General features: G+C 39.5%; 1 protein-coding gene and 2 pseudogenes across 1 annotated transcript; all 3 read right to left on the reverse strand.

Moving 5' to 3' along the window:
* Positions 1–4,147: 4,147 nt before the first annotated feature.
* LOC149108985 (uncharacterized) lies at positions 4,148–7,136 on the reverse strand. The gene has a single exon (XM_089294542.1). The coding sequence runs from the start codon at positions 6,933–6,935 to the stop codon at positions 4,767–4,769; it is 2,169 nt and encodes a 722-aa protein (XP_089150668.1). The 5' UTR covers positions 6,936–7,136; the 3' UTR covers positions 4,148–4,766.
* Positions 7,137–8,151: 1,015 nt separating this feature from the next.
* On the reverse strand, positions 8,152–9,387 carry LOC149108986 (uncharacterized; annotated as a pseudogene).
* Positions 9,388–12,116: 2,729 nt separating this feature from the next.
* Positions 12,117–16,777, reverse strand: LOC149108987 (uncharacterized; annotated as a pseudogene).
* Positions 16,778–17,621: the final 844 nt, after the last annotated feature.

Raw genomic sequence — 17,621 nt, forward strand, 5'->3', positions numbered from 1 at the left:
CCCGCCAAACCTATTGGGGAACCTCAAGAAAAAAAGATATATATATACCTGGGATATATAACAATTAAAGGTGACAATAGTGTAAAATTTGATTTTCGTAGAACAGTGCTCAATACATCAGAGTAGAGCGAAGTATACAATGTGGGAGGAAAAACACAAATAAACTACAAGTTCATCCCTACAAGCCTGTTTCGTGGTTGCCCACTCATCAGGGGATTTGATGAGTGGGCAACCACGAAACAGGCTTGTAGGGATGAACTTGTAGTTTATTTGTGTTTTTCCTCCCACATTGTATATATATATATATATATATATATATATATATATATATATATATATATATATATATATATAGTTAAGTGTAAGATGAGGCGTCATGAAGCAAACTTCTAACTGTTCCGGCATTAAAAGCCGGAACAGTTAGAAGTTTGCTTCATGACGCCTCATCTTACACTTAACTAAAATTCACATTGAAGCACGGTGTCTTTTGATCCTTCTACTGGAAGTCAACGTTTGGAAAACCATATTATTCCGCCTATATATATATATATATATATATATATATATATATATTCTATTTCCTTGTGGTGAATGGATTTCAAAAAGTGCTCAACTCTTAGAGGAGCATAGTATATTCATTAAATGTAGTTCAGGACTTCAGGAGTGATTCATCGTTTTATTGCTACAGACCTGTTTCGTATGGTCAACAAGTGACCACACTCATCAGGCAACATCAACGAATGACCGGTTAATTTAAATGCTGGCGGTTAAATACAAATTCAAATAGTTGCTATGGTGCTGATTATTGCGTTACGTTATCTTAAGGTTTTTGAGTACATATCTGTTTCTGTGAGGGCACGAAGTTGCTAATTCATTACGTTTGTTGAGGCTACATAGGTCTTTCCTGCAGATTATTAGAAATTTTTCGTAAAGACATAAACTGCATTTTTTAGTTACGTTGTTGTAAGGCTTGGATTTTCTGAGGACTTTCCATGCTATATTGAATGGTTTCTTGGCGTCTTTCAGTTTCCATACATGTTTTGACAGTTCGGTGCTGTTTCTTTTGTTGACGTGTCGGAAGGATGTTGTATGATTTCTGAAACGCTGGCAGGAAAAAATACGTTCCTCCAAAAGTTAATTGAGAAAACCGAATCGCTGATTCAACGTATGCGTTGGAAGGCATTTTTCTTCCTTAACAACCAGGACACCGACGAAACGACTAGGCAAACATACGGATTCAAGTCAAAGCGCTCACCGCCACACGTCAACGAACTGAATGAGTTTGAAGACTGTATGCAGAACTTGATACAGCGAATTGAATTTAGAACTGATCACCAACCCTCTAACCTCCAAAGAAAACTGGCCAACGACCTAAAAGAGATCCGAGAAGACAAACACATTTACGTAAAGGCAGATAAAACAACCAACCACTACAAGACCGAACCGAAAGACTACGTGACCCTTGTACACAAGAACGTAACGAAAGCCTACAAAAAGACAAACCAAAATGTGCCGAATCTGATAACTTCTGTTGACAAGAAAGTGGCAGAAAAACTTGGGCTAGACGACCGCATTGAAGTTTCGGCTAACAGAGATTCATTCATTACCATGAAAGACCACAAGCCAGATTTCCTGAACAACCCGACCTGTCGACTTATAAACCCAAGCAAATCAGAAATTGGAATTATAAGCAAGCAAATTCTAGATAATATAAACAAAAAAGTAATCAACGCAACAAAAGTGAACCAATGGAAAAGCACATCAAACACCATAGAATGGTTTAAAGCCATACCAGAAAAAGCCCAGCATGCGTTCATCACCTTTGACGTCTGCGACTTCTATCCCTCAATCTCAGAACAGCTCCTCATGAAAGCGCTAGACTATGCATCCCAATTCACCACTATCACCCAACAAGACCGCCACATTATCACCCACGCCAAAAAGTCACTTCTATACCACCAGCAGTCACCATGGACAAAAAAGAACACTGACAACATGTTCGACATAACTATGGGTTCTTACGACGGTGCAGAAACCTGCGAACTCATAGGAACATACATGCTGTCACTAATCACCGCCAAATTTAAAGATCAAGTGGGACTTTATCGTGACGATGGTTTAGCTGTTTGCAAAGCCATGCCAAGAGAAATAGAAACAATAAAGCAGCAAGTAACCAATGTATTCAAATCGAATGGCCTCAAAATCACGATTGAAGCAAACAAAAAAACAGTTAACTTTTTAGACGTAACCTTCGACCTCACAAGCGGAACCTACAAACCATTTACAAAACCCAACAACAAACTACTATACGTCCATCGACAGAGCAACCACCCCCCGCAACTACTAAAGAACATCCCAGAAAACATAAACAAAAGGCTAACAAGCATCTCATCAAGCCAAAAGGTTTTCGACGAAGCCATACCCCCGTACCAAAAAGCTCTAAATGAAAGCGGATACACCTACAAATTGACATACAACCATCAGCCCATACAAACACCGAAGAGAAACCGCAAGAGAAACATCACCTGGTACAATCCCCCATGGAACTCCAACGTCAAAACCAACCTAGGAAAGAAGTTCCTCCACATAGTCGACAAATGCTTCCCAAAGAACCACCCACTTAACAAGATCTTCAACAGACACACGCTCAAGCTTAGCTACTCCTGCATGCCCAACATGAAATCCATTATCTCGTCACACAACAAAACACTCCTCTCCGATTACAACACAGCCCCAACACAACAACCCAACAAACAGTGCAACTGCCGAACAAAAGACGAATGTCCCCTTCAAGGTAAATGCCTTGAAACGAACGTGGTATACCAAGCAACCGTAACAACCGACACAGAAACAGAATCATACGTAGGACTCGCAACAAACTTCAAAGAACGTTTCAGAAATCATACAACATCCTTCCGACACGTCAACAAAAGAAACAGCACCGAACTGTCAAAACATGTATGGAAACTGAAAGACGCCAAGAAACCATTCAATATAGCATGGAAAGTCCTCAGAAAATCCAAGCCTTACAACAACGTAACTAAAAAATGCAGTTTATGTCTTCACGAAAAATTTCTAATAATCTGCAGGAAAGACCTATGTAGCCTCAACAAACGTAATGAATTAGCAACTTCGTGCCCTCACAGAAACAGATATGTACTCAAAAACCTTAAGATAACGTAACGCAATAATCAGCACCATAGCAACTATTTGAATTTGTATTTAACCGCCAGCATTTAAATTAACCGGTCATTCGTTGATGTTGCCTGATGAGTGTGGTCACTTGTTGACCATACGAAACAGGTCTGTAGCAATAAAACGATGAATCACTCCTGAAGTCCTGAACTACATTTAATGAATCTATCTATCTATCTATCTATCTCTCTATATATATCTATATATCTATATATCTATATATCTATCTATATATCTATATCTATATATATATATATATATATATATATATATATCTATATAGATATATATATATATAGATAGATAGATAGATAGATAGATATATATATATATAACTAACTAACTGCAGACAGTACTGTTTCGGCCTTCTGGGCCTCATCAGTGCAGTGCTGAAGACTAGGATGGAGGCTAAGCTTAAAAAGCCGCCCCAAATACAAAACATGTGGTAGTATCTAAGCCATTACCAGAGTGCTCAAACTAGCGAGCTAGTGAGCATGCGCAATTGCAACAGTAACGACTCATCCCAGTAGAGTGCTCAAACTGGACATGAAAGCAGAGCTTTGTATGCCAGCGAGCTATATCTAACTGCAGACAGTACTGTTTCGGCCTTCTGGGCCTTATCAGTGCAGTGCTGAAGACTAGGATGGAGGCTAAGCTTAAAAAGCTTATATATATATATATATATATATATATATATATATATATATATATATATATATATATAAAACATGGGAGTGAAAGAAGGAGTGATGGAGTGATGGAGTGAAATCGTTCCCCTACTACAACTTAGAAAACAATATATTCCAAGTTGAAAACTTTTTTTTTGATATTTGAAACCATATTTTGCAGGTGTTGTTCCGCTTGAGTGCTAAACTACGAGCGAACGTCTGCAGAACACATGATACATTTACATATGTACATGCATTACCCCCTGTAATACTCATATTACAACTTCGATGGCAATAAGAATTTATCTAATAGAACTTGTTGTTTTTAACTAAGAAGTTCATTCCACATTGACAGCTAATCATAACACAAATATTAACTCCTAAAATTAATTGATACCGAGAATGAACAATCAGCCAAAGCAATAGTGTACAGATTAAAAAGCATACTTTACAAACGATGATTCTTAAGGTTATACTTTCTATATTATTCACATCCAAACTACTTGAAAATAAGGCCTAAAGGCCTAAAGTTTCTTCGGTATCAGTCTTAAAATAGTCATATTGACATGAACATTGCCGTTTCAAAATCCTCTTTCGTTCTATTCCGAGCTCCAAGCAATGATTTCTCGCTCAAAGTTTATCTTTTGAAAGTCTCGCAATTGCAACTCAATTACGTCATGCAGGACTATTGATGTTCAACGAACCGGACTGCAGACAGGTCAGATCACGAGACTAACATGATAATAACGTACTAAAGCAAAGTAACATCAAGTCACAAACACTCATGGTCAGTATTAAGTGTTCTTTTAGGATTCGGGCCAAGAGTGAGTTTATATATGTAGACTGGATATGATCCTTCCAAGTTGGAGTATAGAGTAAAAGTCATGATAACGGTTACAAGCATTACGTGATTGCCAACTCGAAGCTCTCTTCATTCACATTTTGTAACATCACTTCATCGACATCTACCCCACTGTTTTCCTGTCCTTGGTTAACTGCGGAAATTCCTTCAATGTACTCCTGGACAATTAAGGGAATCTTCTCGTCAGCAGTCATAGCTTCAATGTTTTTCTGCCTTCTTCCATCCATGTAAATGGCAACGATCTTAGGTAAAGATCCGGATAGAAATGTCAACAAAGCTCTCATGACAGGGGTAGCACTAACATTGTGCAGCATTATCAATGAGAAAACAAACAACACAAAAGACACAATTATAGTGACCTTCAAAAGCAGTACACAGACACTTTCTCTGATAGGCATTAGTTCTTCGCATGCCATGTGGAAAAGCTCCTTGGGGATTTTCATCACATTGTCTTGGTTGCCAACAGCATTTTGTGTGGAATCTGTGTTTGAAGTCATGTCTGCGACTTGGATATCTTGCGATTTCTTGTAAGACTTGTAATGTTTAAAGATAGCAAAGCCAAGATCCTGGTATTTGTTGGTAAAAGAGCTGTAGCTACTCCAAAAATAATACAAAACAAGAACAAAGCAAGCTACAAACGGAAGAATTTCTTCAGAGAGCAGAAGTACAAAAGCTAATGAAATGGCAATAGCAACACCAAAACCAGCAAACGTCAAAAACAACATTGATCCCAGACTTGCTAACATAGCGATCATAAAAAACACAGAATTTGACAACAACAATAAACAACGATTATGTCGGAAGTAGACATTAACCCCACATTTTCTATTGCTAGCCAAGATTGTTACGGGAATTGTTCTCATTAGAGAAAGGCTAATTAACAGCAGTATGTATATTACAAGTATAGTAGTTATTGCAGGGCTGGCGGATAACAAAACAATGAACAAAAATAAGCGGAGAAAGAAAAAGGAAGAAAATTCAAAAGTATAAGGAATCAGAAGAAAGCACTTCTTAAAATAAGTCAAGAGAAGTCGAATAAACAGCCTTGAACATTTCACCAAAATCAATGGCTGGATACGTAGATGATTTCTTATACGCTTGGGGAGATTCCCTTGACAGATGATGGTCTTAGATTTAATGCGCTTGCAAACAGTGCAAGGATCACTCCCTCCGGAGGACCCCGCGGAAGTAAATGACGTGCGATAAGCCGTAATGTAATAACACACATAGGACACTATCATAAATAGATGCAAAAAATGCGACATGCCGAAAACATTGAAAGTTGGATTCATGTTCTGCTGCCTGTATTTGGCAAATATTGCAGGACCGACGTATAGTAAAGGAAGCACAACAGCTCGTAGAAAAAACATTCTTACTCTGTGCCAGATGGTATCTTCCTTTGAGAAGAAATAGTTCCCAATCAGACTTCGAAGGCTGACTGGGCTTGCTCCATCCAGAACGATCTGATGAACATTGTCTTCTGTGATCTCTGTCGGCGAGAAAAGACAAAGGAAAGCAGGGGAAAAATAACTGAAAACCGTCAAGAATCCTATATTTAACAAAACTAAAACTTTCTCCGGCCATCCATCGCGTTTTAATGGACCTTTGAAAGTACTGTTATTATTGCCAGTTGATTTGATGATGTTGATACAAGGTTGTGAATTCTCTGTTGTTTCTGTATTACAGTCGATGCTATTAAATTTGACTCCAAGATCAGCAAGATGACTTCGAGAGAATATGGGAGAAGAACCATTGTAATCAGTAGGCTCTGTAGCTGTCGTGTTTACAGGTGTTAAGGTACATATGGCTGTGATTTCTTTGTGTTCTTCAACTGAATCGGTACGAGACATCAAATTTACGACGCTTTCCAATGCCTTCGTAAAAATTGATGGCTGTTTATTCGCGCGCCATAATTGCAAGTGTTCAATGTAGTTGCCAGATGTTTGGTCTACGCATTTGTCCATCACTTCGTACTTGACAGCAAGTCGAATAATTTTGTTCTTGGCGATTATCTTCTTCATTTCTTCCCTCAAATAAGAATCAATGTCTGTACAATTCCAGCTACATCGAGTTTCATCGTTGAGACCATCGACGGTCGTGTTGTAATGATGCGATGGCTTGAGAGTCTCTGTGTGACAGAAAACCGACAACAACAAAGCTAAATATACATATGGTCGGAAATTTACCGACGCCATTTTCATAGATAGCATAGGACACAGAGCGAGGTGATCTTCGGCTTGTTCGAAGTAAATCAGAAGCTTTTATCTGTACTTGAACTAGCAAAAGTACATGCCAAGTAAGCAATATGGAAATTGAAAATGAAAGTGAGGTGTGATAGGGAGGATATTTGGTTACAGACATTACAAACACTACAAAGAACTCTTTGTTTCAGCAGCAAACAGTTTTATGCAGTAGTAGGTGACGTCACCGATATCTTCGCTAAACCTGGAAGTTGTGGTAGTGGGGGTAGGGATCTACAAGGGAAGGATTAGGTGTAGGGTACCCAACATGGCTGTTAATGTTTGGTGTAACTACAGACTGCTCGTTAGAGAAAGCGACATTTTGTATATTTGAAACGTTATTTTGCAAGCATTAAGTGTTGTTTTCGCTTGAGTGCTAACCTACGACAGAACGTCTGCAGAATACATTATAGATTTACATTTACCGTAAAATCTCGAATTAGCGCCCCCTCCCCCCCCCCCTCGAATAAGCGCCCCTCCTATTGGCCGAAATATAAAATAAGCGTCCCCCATCGAAGAAGCGTCCCCTCCCCTTCCCCCGGGCCATTTTGTGGATGAGTAATGAGACAACAAAGGATCAAAGGATGTGTAGTTTTCGTCATGTAGTATTAGATTTGTACATTGTTTCAGTTTGTGAACACGTTTAGGGAACACGTTTAGTGAACACGTTGAACACGTCAAGTACTAACTTACTAACAAGTCAATAAAGTACTAACAAATTTAAACTTTAGGATCAGCTTTTTATGTCAATAAACAGCTTATGTTAGTGTTTACGCGCAGATGATGTGTTAAAAAAATGATCATGTCAGGCCACGATTTGGGAAAAATGAAATAAGCGCCCCCCCTCGAATAGGCGCCCCCGTCTTCTCCTAAATTTGAAATAAGCGCCCCGGGCGCTAATTCGAGGATTTACGGTATACTTGCATGAAAACTTCGCCTTGTTAAAATGAAAATGCGTTTGAAAGCAGGCTGAGATCTCGAGGGGATTTCCCATTTAAAAAGAACGGGGGTGGTTGACGTGCCTTTTAGGGGTTAAAAAACGCGGTTTTGGTACCTCTTTATAGCGTGTTCAAACTCAAAGGGTCCCTAGCGGGAGCGTTTGCAGTACCTTTTAGGGTATCGAGCAAAAAACTTTGACTGGAGATAATGTTTTGCTTTGGAACTGGTACCTTAGGGGTGAAAAACTTTTCAAGCTACGTCAACAAAACATGATTTTGGCACGTCTTTGGGGCTCTTTTTAAAATTTCCGACGAACACCTCCGTATCTTTTATTTGGGAGTCCCACCGCCCGGGTGTCTCATTCTTTGGGCGGTCTTCCCTACGGATTTTGCTTTTTGGAGGAAAAGAGACCGCTCGCAGTGACTGCTCTACTGTGTGACCTGTGTCGTCTGACTCTTCTATCACCTCCTCTTCTCATCTTTCATATCACGTCACGCTTTTTATCTCTTGTATTATTACGTACTGAACATTTATTTATCGTTTATTACATTAACAGCAACCTTAGGAGGTCACTTGGGTTACGACGTTACACCTACACTGTTTTCCTGTCCTTGGTTAACTGCGGAAATTCCTTGAATGTACTCCTGCACAATTAAGGGAATCTTCTCGTCAGCAGTCATAGCTTCAATGTTTTTCTGCCTTCTTCCATCCGTGGACATGGCAACGATCTTTGATAAAGATCCGCATAGAAATGTCAACAAAGCTCTCATGACAGGGGTGGCACTAACATTGTGCAGCATTATCAATGAGAAAACAAAGAACACAAAGGACAAAATGAATGTGACCTTCAAAATCAGTACATAGACACTTTCTTTGATAGGCATTAGTTCTTCGTAAGCTATACGGAAGAGCTCTTTGGGGATTTTCATCACGTTATCTTTGTTGCCAACAGCATTTTGTGTGTTTCCCAGCAGTGGATCGGTGTTTAGAGCGGTCGCGTCTGTGACTTGGCTTTGTCGTGATGTCTTGTAAGACTTGTAATGTTTAAAGAGCGCAAGGCCAAGATCGTGGTATTTGTTGGTAAAAAAGCTGTAGCTACTCCAAAAATAATACAAAACAAGAACAGAACAAGCCACAAACGGAAGATTTTCTTCAGAGAGCAGAAATGCAAAGGCTGATGAAATGGTTACAGCAAGAGCAGAACCAGCATACTTTAACAACCATATTGATCCGAAAGCTGCTGGTGGAGCGATCATGAAACACACAGAATTTGACAACAACAGTAAACAACGATTATGTCGGAAGTAGACATTAACCCCAGGTTTCATACTGCAAACCAAGATTGTTACGGGAGATGCTGACATAAGAGAAAGGGTAATTGACAGCAGTATGTATATTAGAAGTATAATAGTTATTGCAGGGCGGTGGACAACAAAACAATGAACAGAAACAAGCGGAGAAAGAAAGAGGAAGAAAATTCAAAAATTATATGGGGTGTTCAAATTTATAGGGTGTTCAACCTTAAAAGGTCCCTAGCGGGAGCGTTTGCAGTACCTTTTAGGGTATCGAGCCGAAAAAAATATGACTGGAGATAATGTGTTGTTTCAGAATTCGTACCTTAGGGGTGAAAAACATTTCAAGCCACGCCAACAAAACAGGATTTTGGCACATCTTTGGGCTCTTTTTTTAAATTTCCGACGAACACCTAATTTTTTTCATGGGAGTCACTCCAGCCCGGGTGTCTAGCCTGTTACGCAGACATCCTTTCCACTCGTCATGCAATCTTCCTCCCCACGAACGTGGATTAGGAAGGTTACGTGACGAGCCCAAAGAGCGTCTGCAGGCTAGCAACTGTCGGACTAACTGGTAATTAAAACGGAAAGTCATGTGCAACAGGAAAGATATTTATTCAAATTTTCGGGCTATGACACTAACAGAAAAAACACCTTTGTCTAAGTTGTCAACAAGTTGACATGAATAAGAAGAGTTGACGACATCGATTTCCTCGTTACACCCGGAAGTGGTGGGAATGAGGGTTGGGGAGTTAGAGATAAAGAGGGATTACAACTAGGATATTCCGTATGGTTTTTTGTCGCACGTCACGCTTACAGTCACGCTCGCACGCTTACTTGTTTTGCGGTCTTCGCTACGGATTTTGGAGGAAAAGAGACCGCTCGCGGAGACTGCTCTACTTTGTGACCTGTGTCGTCTGACTCTCTTCTATCACCTCCTCTTTTCATCATTCATATCGCGTCACGCGTTTATCTCCTGTATTATTACGTGCTGGACATTTGTTTATCGTTTATTAAATTAACAGCAACCTTAGGACGTCATCGCACTTCGGTAAAGACGTTACACCTACACGACTCCAGCGGTTCCTGACGTTTGTGCATTTGCCGTTCTCTTTTAATTACCGGTAATCACTCTGTACGGTTGGAGTTGATAACGTAACTCGTGTGTACGTACGAGAACGTTAGACATTCTGTGGCTTAGCACAAAATTCTCGTGGTGTGTACCCTTGTGCTGGATCGAAATTCTAACAGCGACATACGAACCTTCCGAAATTGCGACGTTCCCATTCTCGTCCCCAGAGCCCACGATCCTTCTGGCCTGCGGCAGGGATCGAGAGATCTGGGCGGACCCGATTTTCTGAGCATGCAAAGAACATTCGTTTCGTATTCTCAGCGAATCAGATTTGCCAGATTTGACGGGAAGTCCGTGAATCGCGGACTTCCGGTGTTGGACCAGCCCAGAGCTCTCGATCCCTGCCACAGGCCAGAAGGATCGTGGGCTCTGGGGACGAGATTGCGACGTTACGTTTAATGTTGGCAGAACCAAAGCTGCTCAAATGATTCGAAAACTATTTTCTTTGCGTGCAGCATAAGCAAAAACGATACAGAGATCACAATGCAAATAGATCACGATGCAAATAATTTTGTGATTGCCTTGAACCTTATTGAATGCCACACATTATGGAAAGTTATTTTCATATTATAGATCACGCAAGGAAGACTTGCGTTACAGCGAATCTAAATTTGCGGACTGAATCACACAAGTAGGGAAAATTGCGTGATTTCTGAGAAAAAAATATTTATGGTTTACATCGACATCGTAGTGTTAGACCACTGTTGTTGTGCAAATAACATCGTTACGTACTTGTGGATGTTTTTTTTTTTGTTCCATGAATTCGACGAGATGGCATGAGTAAGGAGCGATAATCATCTAAAAAGCGCTAAAAAACTGTGATAGATCAACGGTTTGGAGAATCAATTATTCAAGTTATGATGCTACCACTGATTAGGCAAACTGAAGCTTATTTCAAGTTGTTATGCATGAAAGAGTGAGAAACTGGCAAGCTCCTAGTTGATGAGCCCAGAAACAGGTCTGGAAACTTTAAAAGCACAAATAGTAGTGTCTGAGGTTCTTGGCCGACAATTCTTTAACACGGCAGTATCTTGTGCAATTGTGGCTTGTACAAACCGCGAGCTAAAGGCAGCCATCTTTAAAACAGGCGGAAGACCGATCTAGTGACAAGAACAGTTTTAACTGTCTTTAAAAAGACTCCAAAGAAGATCAGTTTCTGAAGACAGTATCGTATTTTAGTGGCCAAATAAGTTGTAAGTCTTTCTTATGCTTTTTTGTCAAGATCTTGGCAAAAAATCAACCAGCACGAAATTAAAGAATTTCTTCGCAAACTGAACACTCCAAATGTGATTCTCTTTTCTCAGAATTAGGTGATTTTGCATGCTTTTGTGACTCAGTTACCAAATTTGGACAAAATGTAACGCAAGCCTTGCTTACGTGATCCATATAAAAGTAAGTTTCCACGTGTGGAATTTAGTAAAATTTAAGACAATCACAATTTGTTTTTGTGTCACGTTGTTTGTTTTAATTTTTCGTTCTAAAACGTCGATCCAGAACAGTTATTTCTAGTGCGCTATGTTACTGACCTATCTGAAAACAAAACTGCGGTAAGCTTTGATGTCAAGACTGAAATTGAACGATTGCTAACCCAGGGAACCCTGAACCTTTGCATTTCACCCCTTTACAAAATCAGTTGGTCTCTGTTTTCTCAGTGCAAGATCCCTTTATAGGTATATTGAAGATGTACCAGTTCCCTTCCCATGTAGCGAGAATCGCAGGCCCTAAACTTCATTATTTCTGATGAGTTCTTACCTACAAATCTAGCAAATATCGAAATAGACACACGTCGCATTATTAACAAAGTATCGTTAAAACAAGTAAGTCAACATACAGTTTCTTTTTACTAAAAAATATTTAATTACAATAAAAATCAAGCCGATTATAGAGAAACTGGGTTTTCAAAAATAAGGAATAGTATTGATATAATGATACAATATACCAAAACACATTCTATCTTTAGCATCTTTGTCGATTTCCACTGTTTTGACATAACAACTGAAAGCAATTGAACAAAAAAAATAATATTCTCACAATACACTGATATTCATTATCAAGGCGCTACTATTGTCAACGAATGAAGTCATCGTCATCTGTCCTGATTTCGCCATGAGAGACATACAAGGCCTTAAAGATGTTTATAATAAGTAAATTACGAACTCCTAAATAAATCAATACTAAGAATGAACTATCCGAAGGAAAACCGTATATGTATATAGGCAAGGGTGAAAAAATACCCAGAGTCTTGGTTACAAATATTTCTAAAGTTTTATATATATTCCTGAGTTATCCTTTTGACGAGCGAACTAACAAACTATGTAAATAAACTAAGACACTTTGTGAGCCTGCAGGATCATCATTTCTTTTGGATTTTTGGGACCGAACAACAGAATCAAGGTAAACTTCCTGTCACAGTACATCAGGTGTCCTTAGTGGTGTTATATAAAGAGTTGTGATTAGAGTTAAGTTTCTCATTACATTTAGCTAGCTCCGGAGTACTTTTGTCAGTAGATCTTCTAGAGCAAAGGATCACAATTGAAGTCACCATAGCCGTCTAGCATTACATGATTATCAGCTCGATATTCTCTTCATTCACATTTTGTGACAACGTTTCGTTGACATCTGCGCCATAGTTATCGGGTCCTTGGCAAGACCTTGACGCTTTCCTGAAGTATTCTCGCAAAATCTTAGGAATCTTCTGATCAGTAAACATATCTTCAATTTTTCTCTGCCTGCTTCCATTAATATAAATGGCGACGATCTTAGGGACAATTCCAGTGAGTAAAGTCAACAAAGCTTTCATGACAGGAGTTGCTCCAACATTGATCAGCATTGCGGTTAAAAAAACAAGGAAAACAAAGGACACAATTATAGTGACCTTCAAAAGCAATACGCAGACATTCTCTCTGATAGGCATTAATTCTTCACAAGCCATACGGAAAAGTTCTTTGGGAATTTTCATTAAATTGTCTTCGTAGTCAGCACCAATGTTTTCTTGTACTTGATCTGTGCTGTTTAATGCCCTGACGTCAAACTTCTGGTCTTGGGATTTCTTGTAATGCTTGAAGAGCGCAAAAGCGAGATCCTGGTATTTGTTAGTAAACGAGCTGTAGCTGCTCCACGCATAATACAGTACAAGAACAAAACATGCCACATACGGGAGGCTTTCCTCAGAGAACAAAAGTTGGACGCCTACTAGTAAGACGATTGTAGTGCCAATACCTGCAAATATTAACACATATAGTGCTCCAAGAGTCGCTGGAACAGTACAGCAGTAGGTTACGGCCAAGGATATAAAATTTGGCACATTGATCGCGGTATTTCGAGTCGTACACAGGATTACTATGGGCGAGGAAAATATAATACCACCAAAAGCTAATAGTGGTATCATAAGAAGCAAAATCATAGCTACAGCAGGGATGGTGGACAAAAAAATCATATAAATAGGAACCCGGAAAATGTTCACAAAAGAAACTTTGCACGTCGGAAGCACAGCTAGAGACATCTTACAATAGCGTAAGATATATTGAATAAAAAACCTCCAAGATTGGACTAGAATAAATGGTTGGACGCGTAGATGACCTACAATTAGTTGAGGAAGTTCATCTTGGCAGCTAAAAGTCTTAGGGTTAACCAACTTGCAAACTTTGCAAGGCTTCGCTTGGACCGACCTTGCCGTGAAAAAAGATATGTAAAAAGCCTGAATAACATAACAACCGCAACATATCATCATAAACCGCTGGAATGAATGCAATTTAAAAAAGCCAAACAATAAGATATCACCAAAAATTACAGGACCTAGGAAAGGAAGAGGGATAATCACAACTCGTACACAAAATTTTCTCGCCTTGTGCCAAATTGTTCCGTCATCCTCGGAGAAGAAACAGTTCCCCATCAGGCTTCGAACACTTACTGGGCTAGCTCCTTCAAGAGTAATCTGACGAACTCCATGCTCTGTGACCTCCGTTGGCGAGAAAAGACAAAGAAAGGCAGGGGAATAATGTACGAAAACTGCCACAAAAACAAAACAGAAGCAAAACAAAACAACTAATGGCCATCCACCGTGTTGGAATGGGCGTTTGGAATTAGTGCTATTGTTTCCAGTTGACTGGGTTATGTTGATACACGGTTGTAAATTATCCGTCGTCTCTGTATTGCAGTCGATGCTATCAAATTTGACTCCAAGATCAGCAAGATGACTGCGAGAGAATATGGGAAACGAACCACTGTAATAAATCGGCTCTGTAGCTGTCATGTTCACAGGTCTTAAGGTACATAGGGCTCTGATTTCTTCGCGCGGGTCTCCATTTGAATCCTGATAAAACATCAAATTTGCGACATTTTCCAATGCCTTCGTGAAAACTGAAAGTTGTTTACCTGGCAACCATATTTGCCAGTGTTCAGTGATGTTTCCGCTCGAGTTGCGAGATGTTTGGTTTACTCAGTTTTCGGTTATTCTTTTCTCGTACTTGACAACAAGGCGAATCATTTTTTTCTTGGAGATGGCGGTCTTTATTTCCTCCGAGAAATCAGAATCCATGACTGTACAATTCCAGCTACAACGAGTTTCATCGTTAAGACCATCGACAGGCTTGTTGTTATGAAGCGGCAGCTGTAGAGCCTGTGCTTGAGAAAGCACCGCTAGCAACACTAAAGGTAGCCGGGAATTTGCCGACAGCATTCTCACAGATTGCGATGGAAACAGAGCGAGATGGTCTTCGGCTTGCTCGAAGTAAACCCGAGACTTTTATCTTCACTTCCAGCTAGGAAATGTATTATGCTAAGTAAGCAACTGTTGGACTAAATGTGGAAATATTGAAACTGAAAGTTTTCATTAGTTAACAATAGGTGATGTCACCGATATCTTTGGTATCCCCGGAAGTGATGGGAGTAGGGGTAGGGGACCTAGAGCTGAAGGATTAGTTGTAGGGTAGCCCCACATGTTTTTTTCTTCTTCAATACTTGAAAGATTTGAGCGACTCCCTGTGACTTAAAGACAAACTCTGTGTTAAACTCTATCTACTCTGCCTTCAGGGATTCAGTATACTTAAATTATATTTGAAATTCGCAGGAGAGAACTTGTCCTCGACATAAACTCGCTTCATCAGCACGTTTTCGTTCCCTGACCAGCTTCTGGCCGAAAGTCTCGGTAAAATATGACAGCTAATCACAACACAAATATTAATCTTAAAATGAATTGATACCAAGAATGAACAATGAACAGGGCAATTCGGCAAACCTGGGCAAGAGGATAACAGGAGTATGAAGGGGCTTCTATACGGAAAACTTGTCCCCCAGAGGCTGAGGATTTACCTCACCAAGGAACAGGTCGGGTATTTTTTAAGACCTGTGTATACTGTGTCAGTAACAACGAATTAAGAGTCCCTGTCCATAAAAATGGAAAATAACTCGGCAAGGGTCGAAAATTCTATTTCGCTCATATTTTCATGGTAGATAGGCTAGGGCATGACAAAAACTACCGGATAGTTTTTTTGGCAAAATATCCTTTTATTTCAAAGAAATATGCAAATTACCAAATTCCGTTAAAATCGTCATTTGACGCACCATTTTATTATACAAGTTTGAGAGCCTCGCATGCAAAACCACATCATTCTTCCGTCTTTAAAACACTCAAATATTTTTGTGCAATATTTAAATGTGTACTGGGTTGGTTTTAGGGAATGTTGCATTGTCTTTTTGGGTGCAAAATAATTAAATTTCGAAGACATGTATTTCATTCACTTTAAAGTACTTCGTGAATATAATTGATTTTCACCATGTGCGAAACCTTCAAATGGATTAAGCTTCTGGTGGTTGAATTGCCGAAGGATGATCTACAGATTCCTGTAAAAATTTCTTTGGGCAAATGATTGTGAGCGACGCGAGAGCTTTTCAAAGTACGTTAAAAATGCAAATATTTGACCATTCCCTCGTCAAATTTCAATTTACGGGTTAGACGTATATTTTAGCATGCGCCACATGACTTGACCAATGTTAAGTTGAAATAGACACAGAGCTGATAATTTCGAAATGTTCTAACCTCATTTGCTGTAAAAGGCAGGTCCAAAGCCGATTTAACGTGTTTCTCTCACCATTAGTCGCACATAAAGCAGAACTTTGCTTTTGTTTACATAACGTCTGATGCACATCGCCAACTGTCAACTTATTTAATGGTCGAATACCATGAATCTGTGACCCTCTTTCGACACATATGATCACCACTGCATCTAAGTCAAAAACGGCTAAGTCATTTGTAGATAGTTGCTTGCTTTGCACTACACCAAAATATGACGTTTGATGATCATAGTTTGATGGCTTGAATCCTTACTTGCAGCGGTTCCTTGTTCGTCACGCAATACTGTCATCCCATTTTAGGGGGTAGGGGTAGGACAATTTCTATCCTAATACATAAGGCTCCGTAAGGCTGGGAACCACTGTGAGCACACAATCGTGTTGAGAAGGGAGAGATTAGATTAAGAAATGAGAAGAATGAATAGTTTACCATTGCCCCTGTTATCTTTTACTCGACCACCGCTACCTACATGCCCTGCGTAATACTGTAACGCTAAAGTCATACCTAGGTCTTTTCGCGCTGTGCAATTATTTTTGGTTTACATGTAATACAGTGGGCTACCCCCGGGGAAATGGGTGGTGACCGCTTAATGAGGCTAGCCGCTTAAATAGAGGTTGGTGTACCTTGAATATTTAATTTTTCACTATCGGGTTATAAATTTCTTGGTGAACAGGGAGCCAATTCAAGGCAATCAAGATAGACGTGTGTTTGAATTATCACTCGTCATGCACCTTCAATTTCAGACTCTTATCGGCCATCGCCCTTTCCAAAACAAAGTGTTTAAATGTTGGGTGGCCGCTGAATAGGGGTAAAGACAATAATGAAACCCTTATCGGAACGAACAAGTGGTGGCCGCCGAGGTAACCGGCCAATAGGTGTTTTATGTACAATATTTTACTGACAATAATTTTGGACTGTATAAAGTATCAGTAAGGGGAAAATTTGCAATTTTGCATAATTTTACTTTTTTAAGCGGTTGGATAAATCTTAAAGTAATCTTTTAGATAAAAAAAACTCCACGAAAAAATCTTATATCTGCCGCTAGTTATTGCGCGAGAAAGATTGTTTTGCATATTAATTACTTAATTGAGGGTTGACAAGTTCTGTCAAATAAATTAATTATCGAGGCAATAAGTCACATGACATCAAGATCATGCTGAGTTGACACGCGATTCGCGCGCCATAATCAGTGCCGGATGTCTTCGAAGAAGACAGAGCGATCT

This window comes from Orbicella faveolata, unplaced genomic scaffold (assembly GCF_042242905.1).
Source record: "Orbicella faveolata isolate gen_17 unplaced genomic scaffold, um_ofav_v1 contig_25, whole genome shotgun sequence".
Classification (NCBI taxonomy): domain Eukaryota; kingdom Metazoa; phylum Cnidaria; class Anthozoa; order Scleractinia; family Merulinidae; genus Orbicella; species Orbicella faveolata.

Bases quoted from the DNA above. Each gene is read 5' to 3' on its own strand.
- LOC149108985 (XM_089294542.1), bottom strand. From the start codon at position 6,935: ATGCTATCTATGAAAATGGCGTCGGTAAATTTCCGACCATATGTATAT.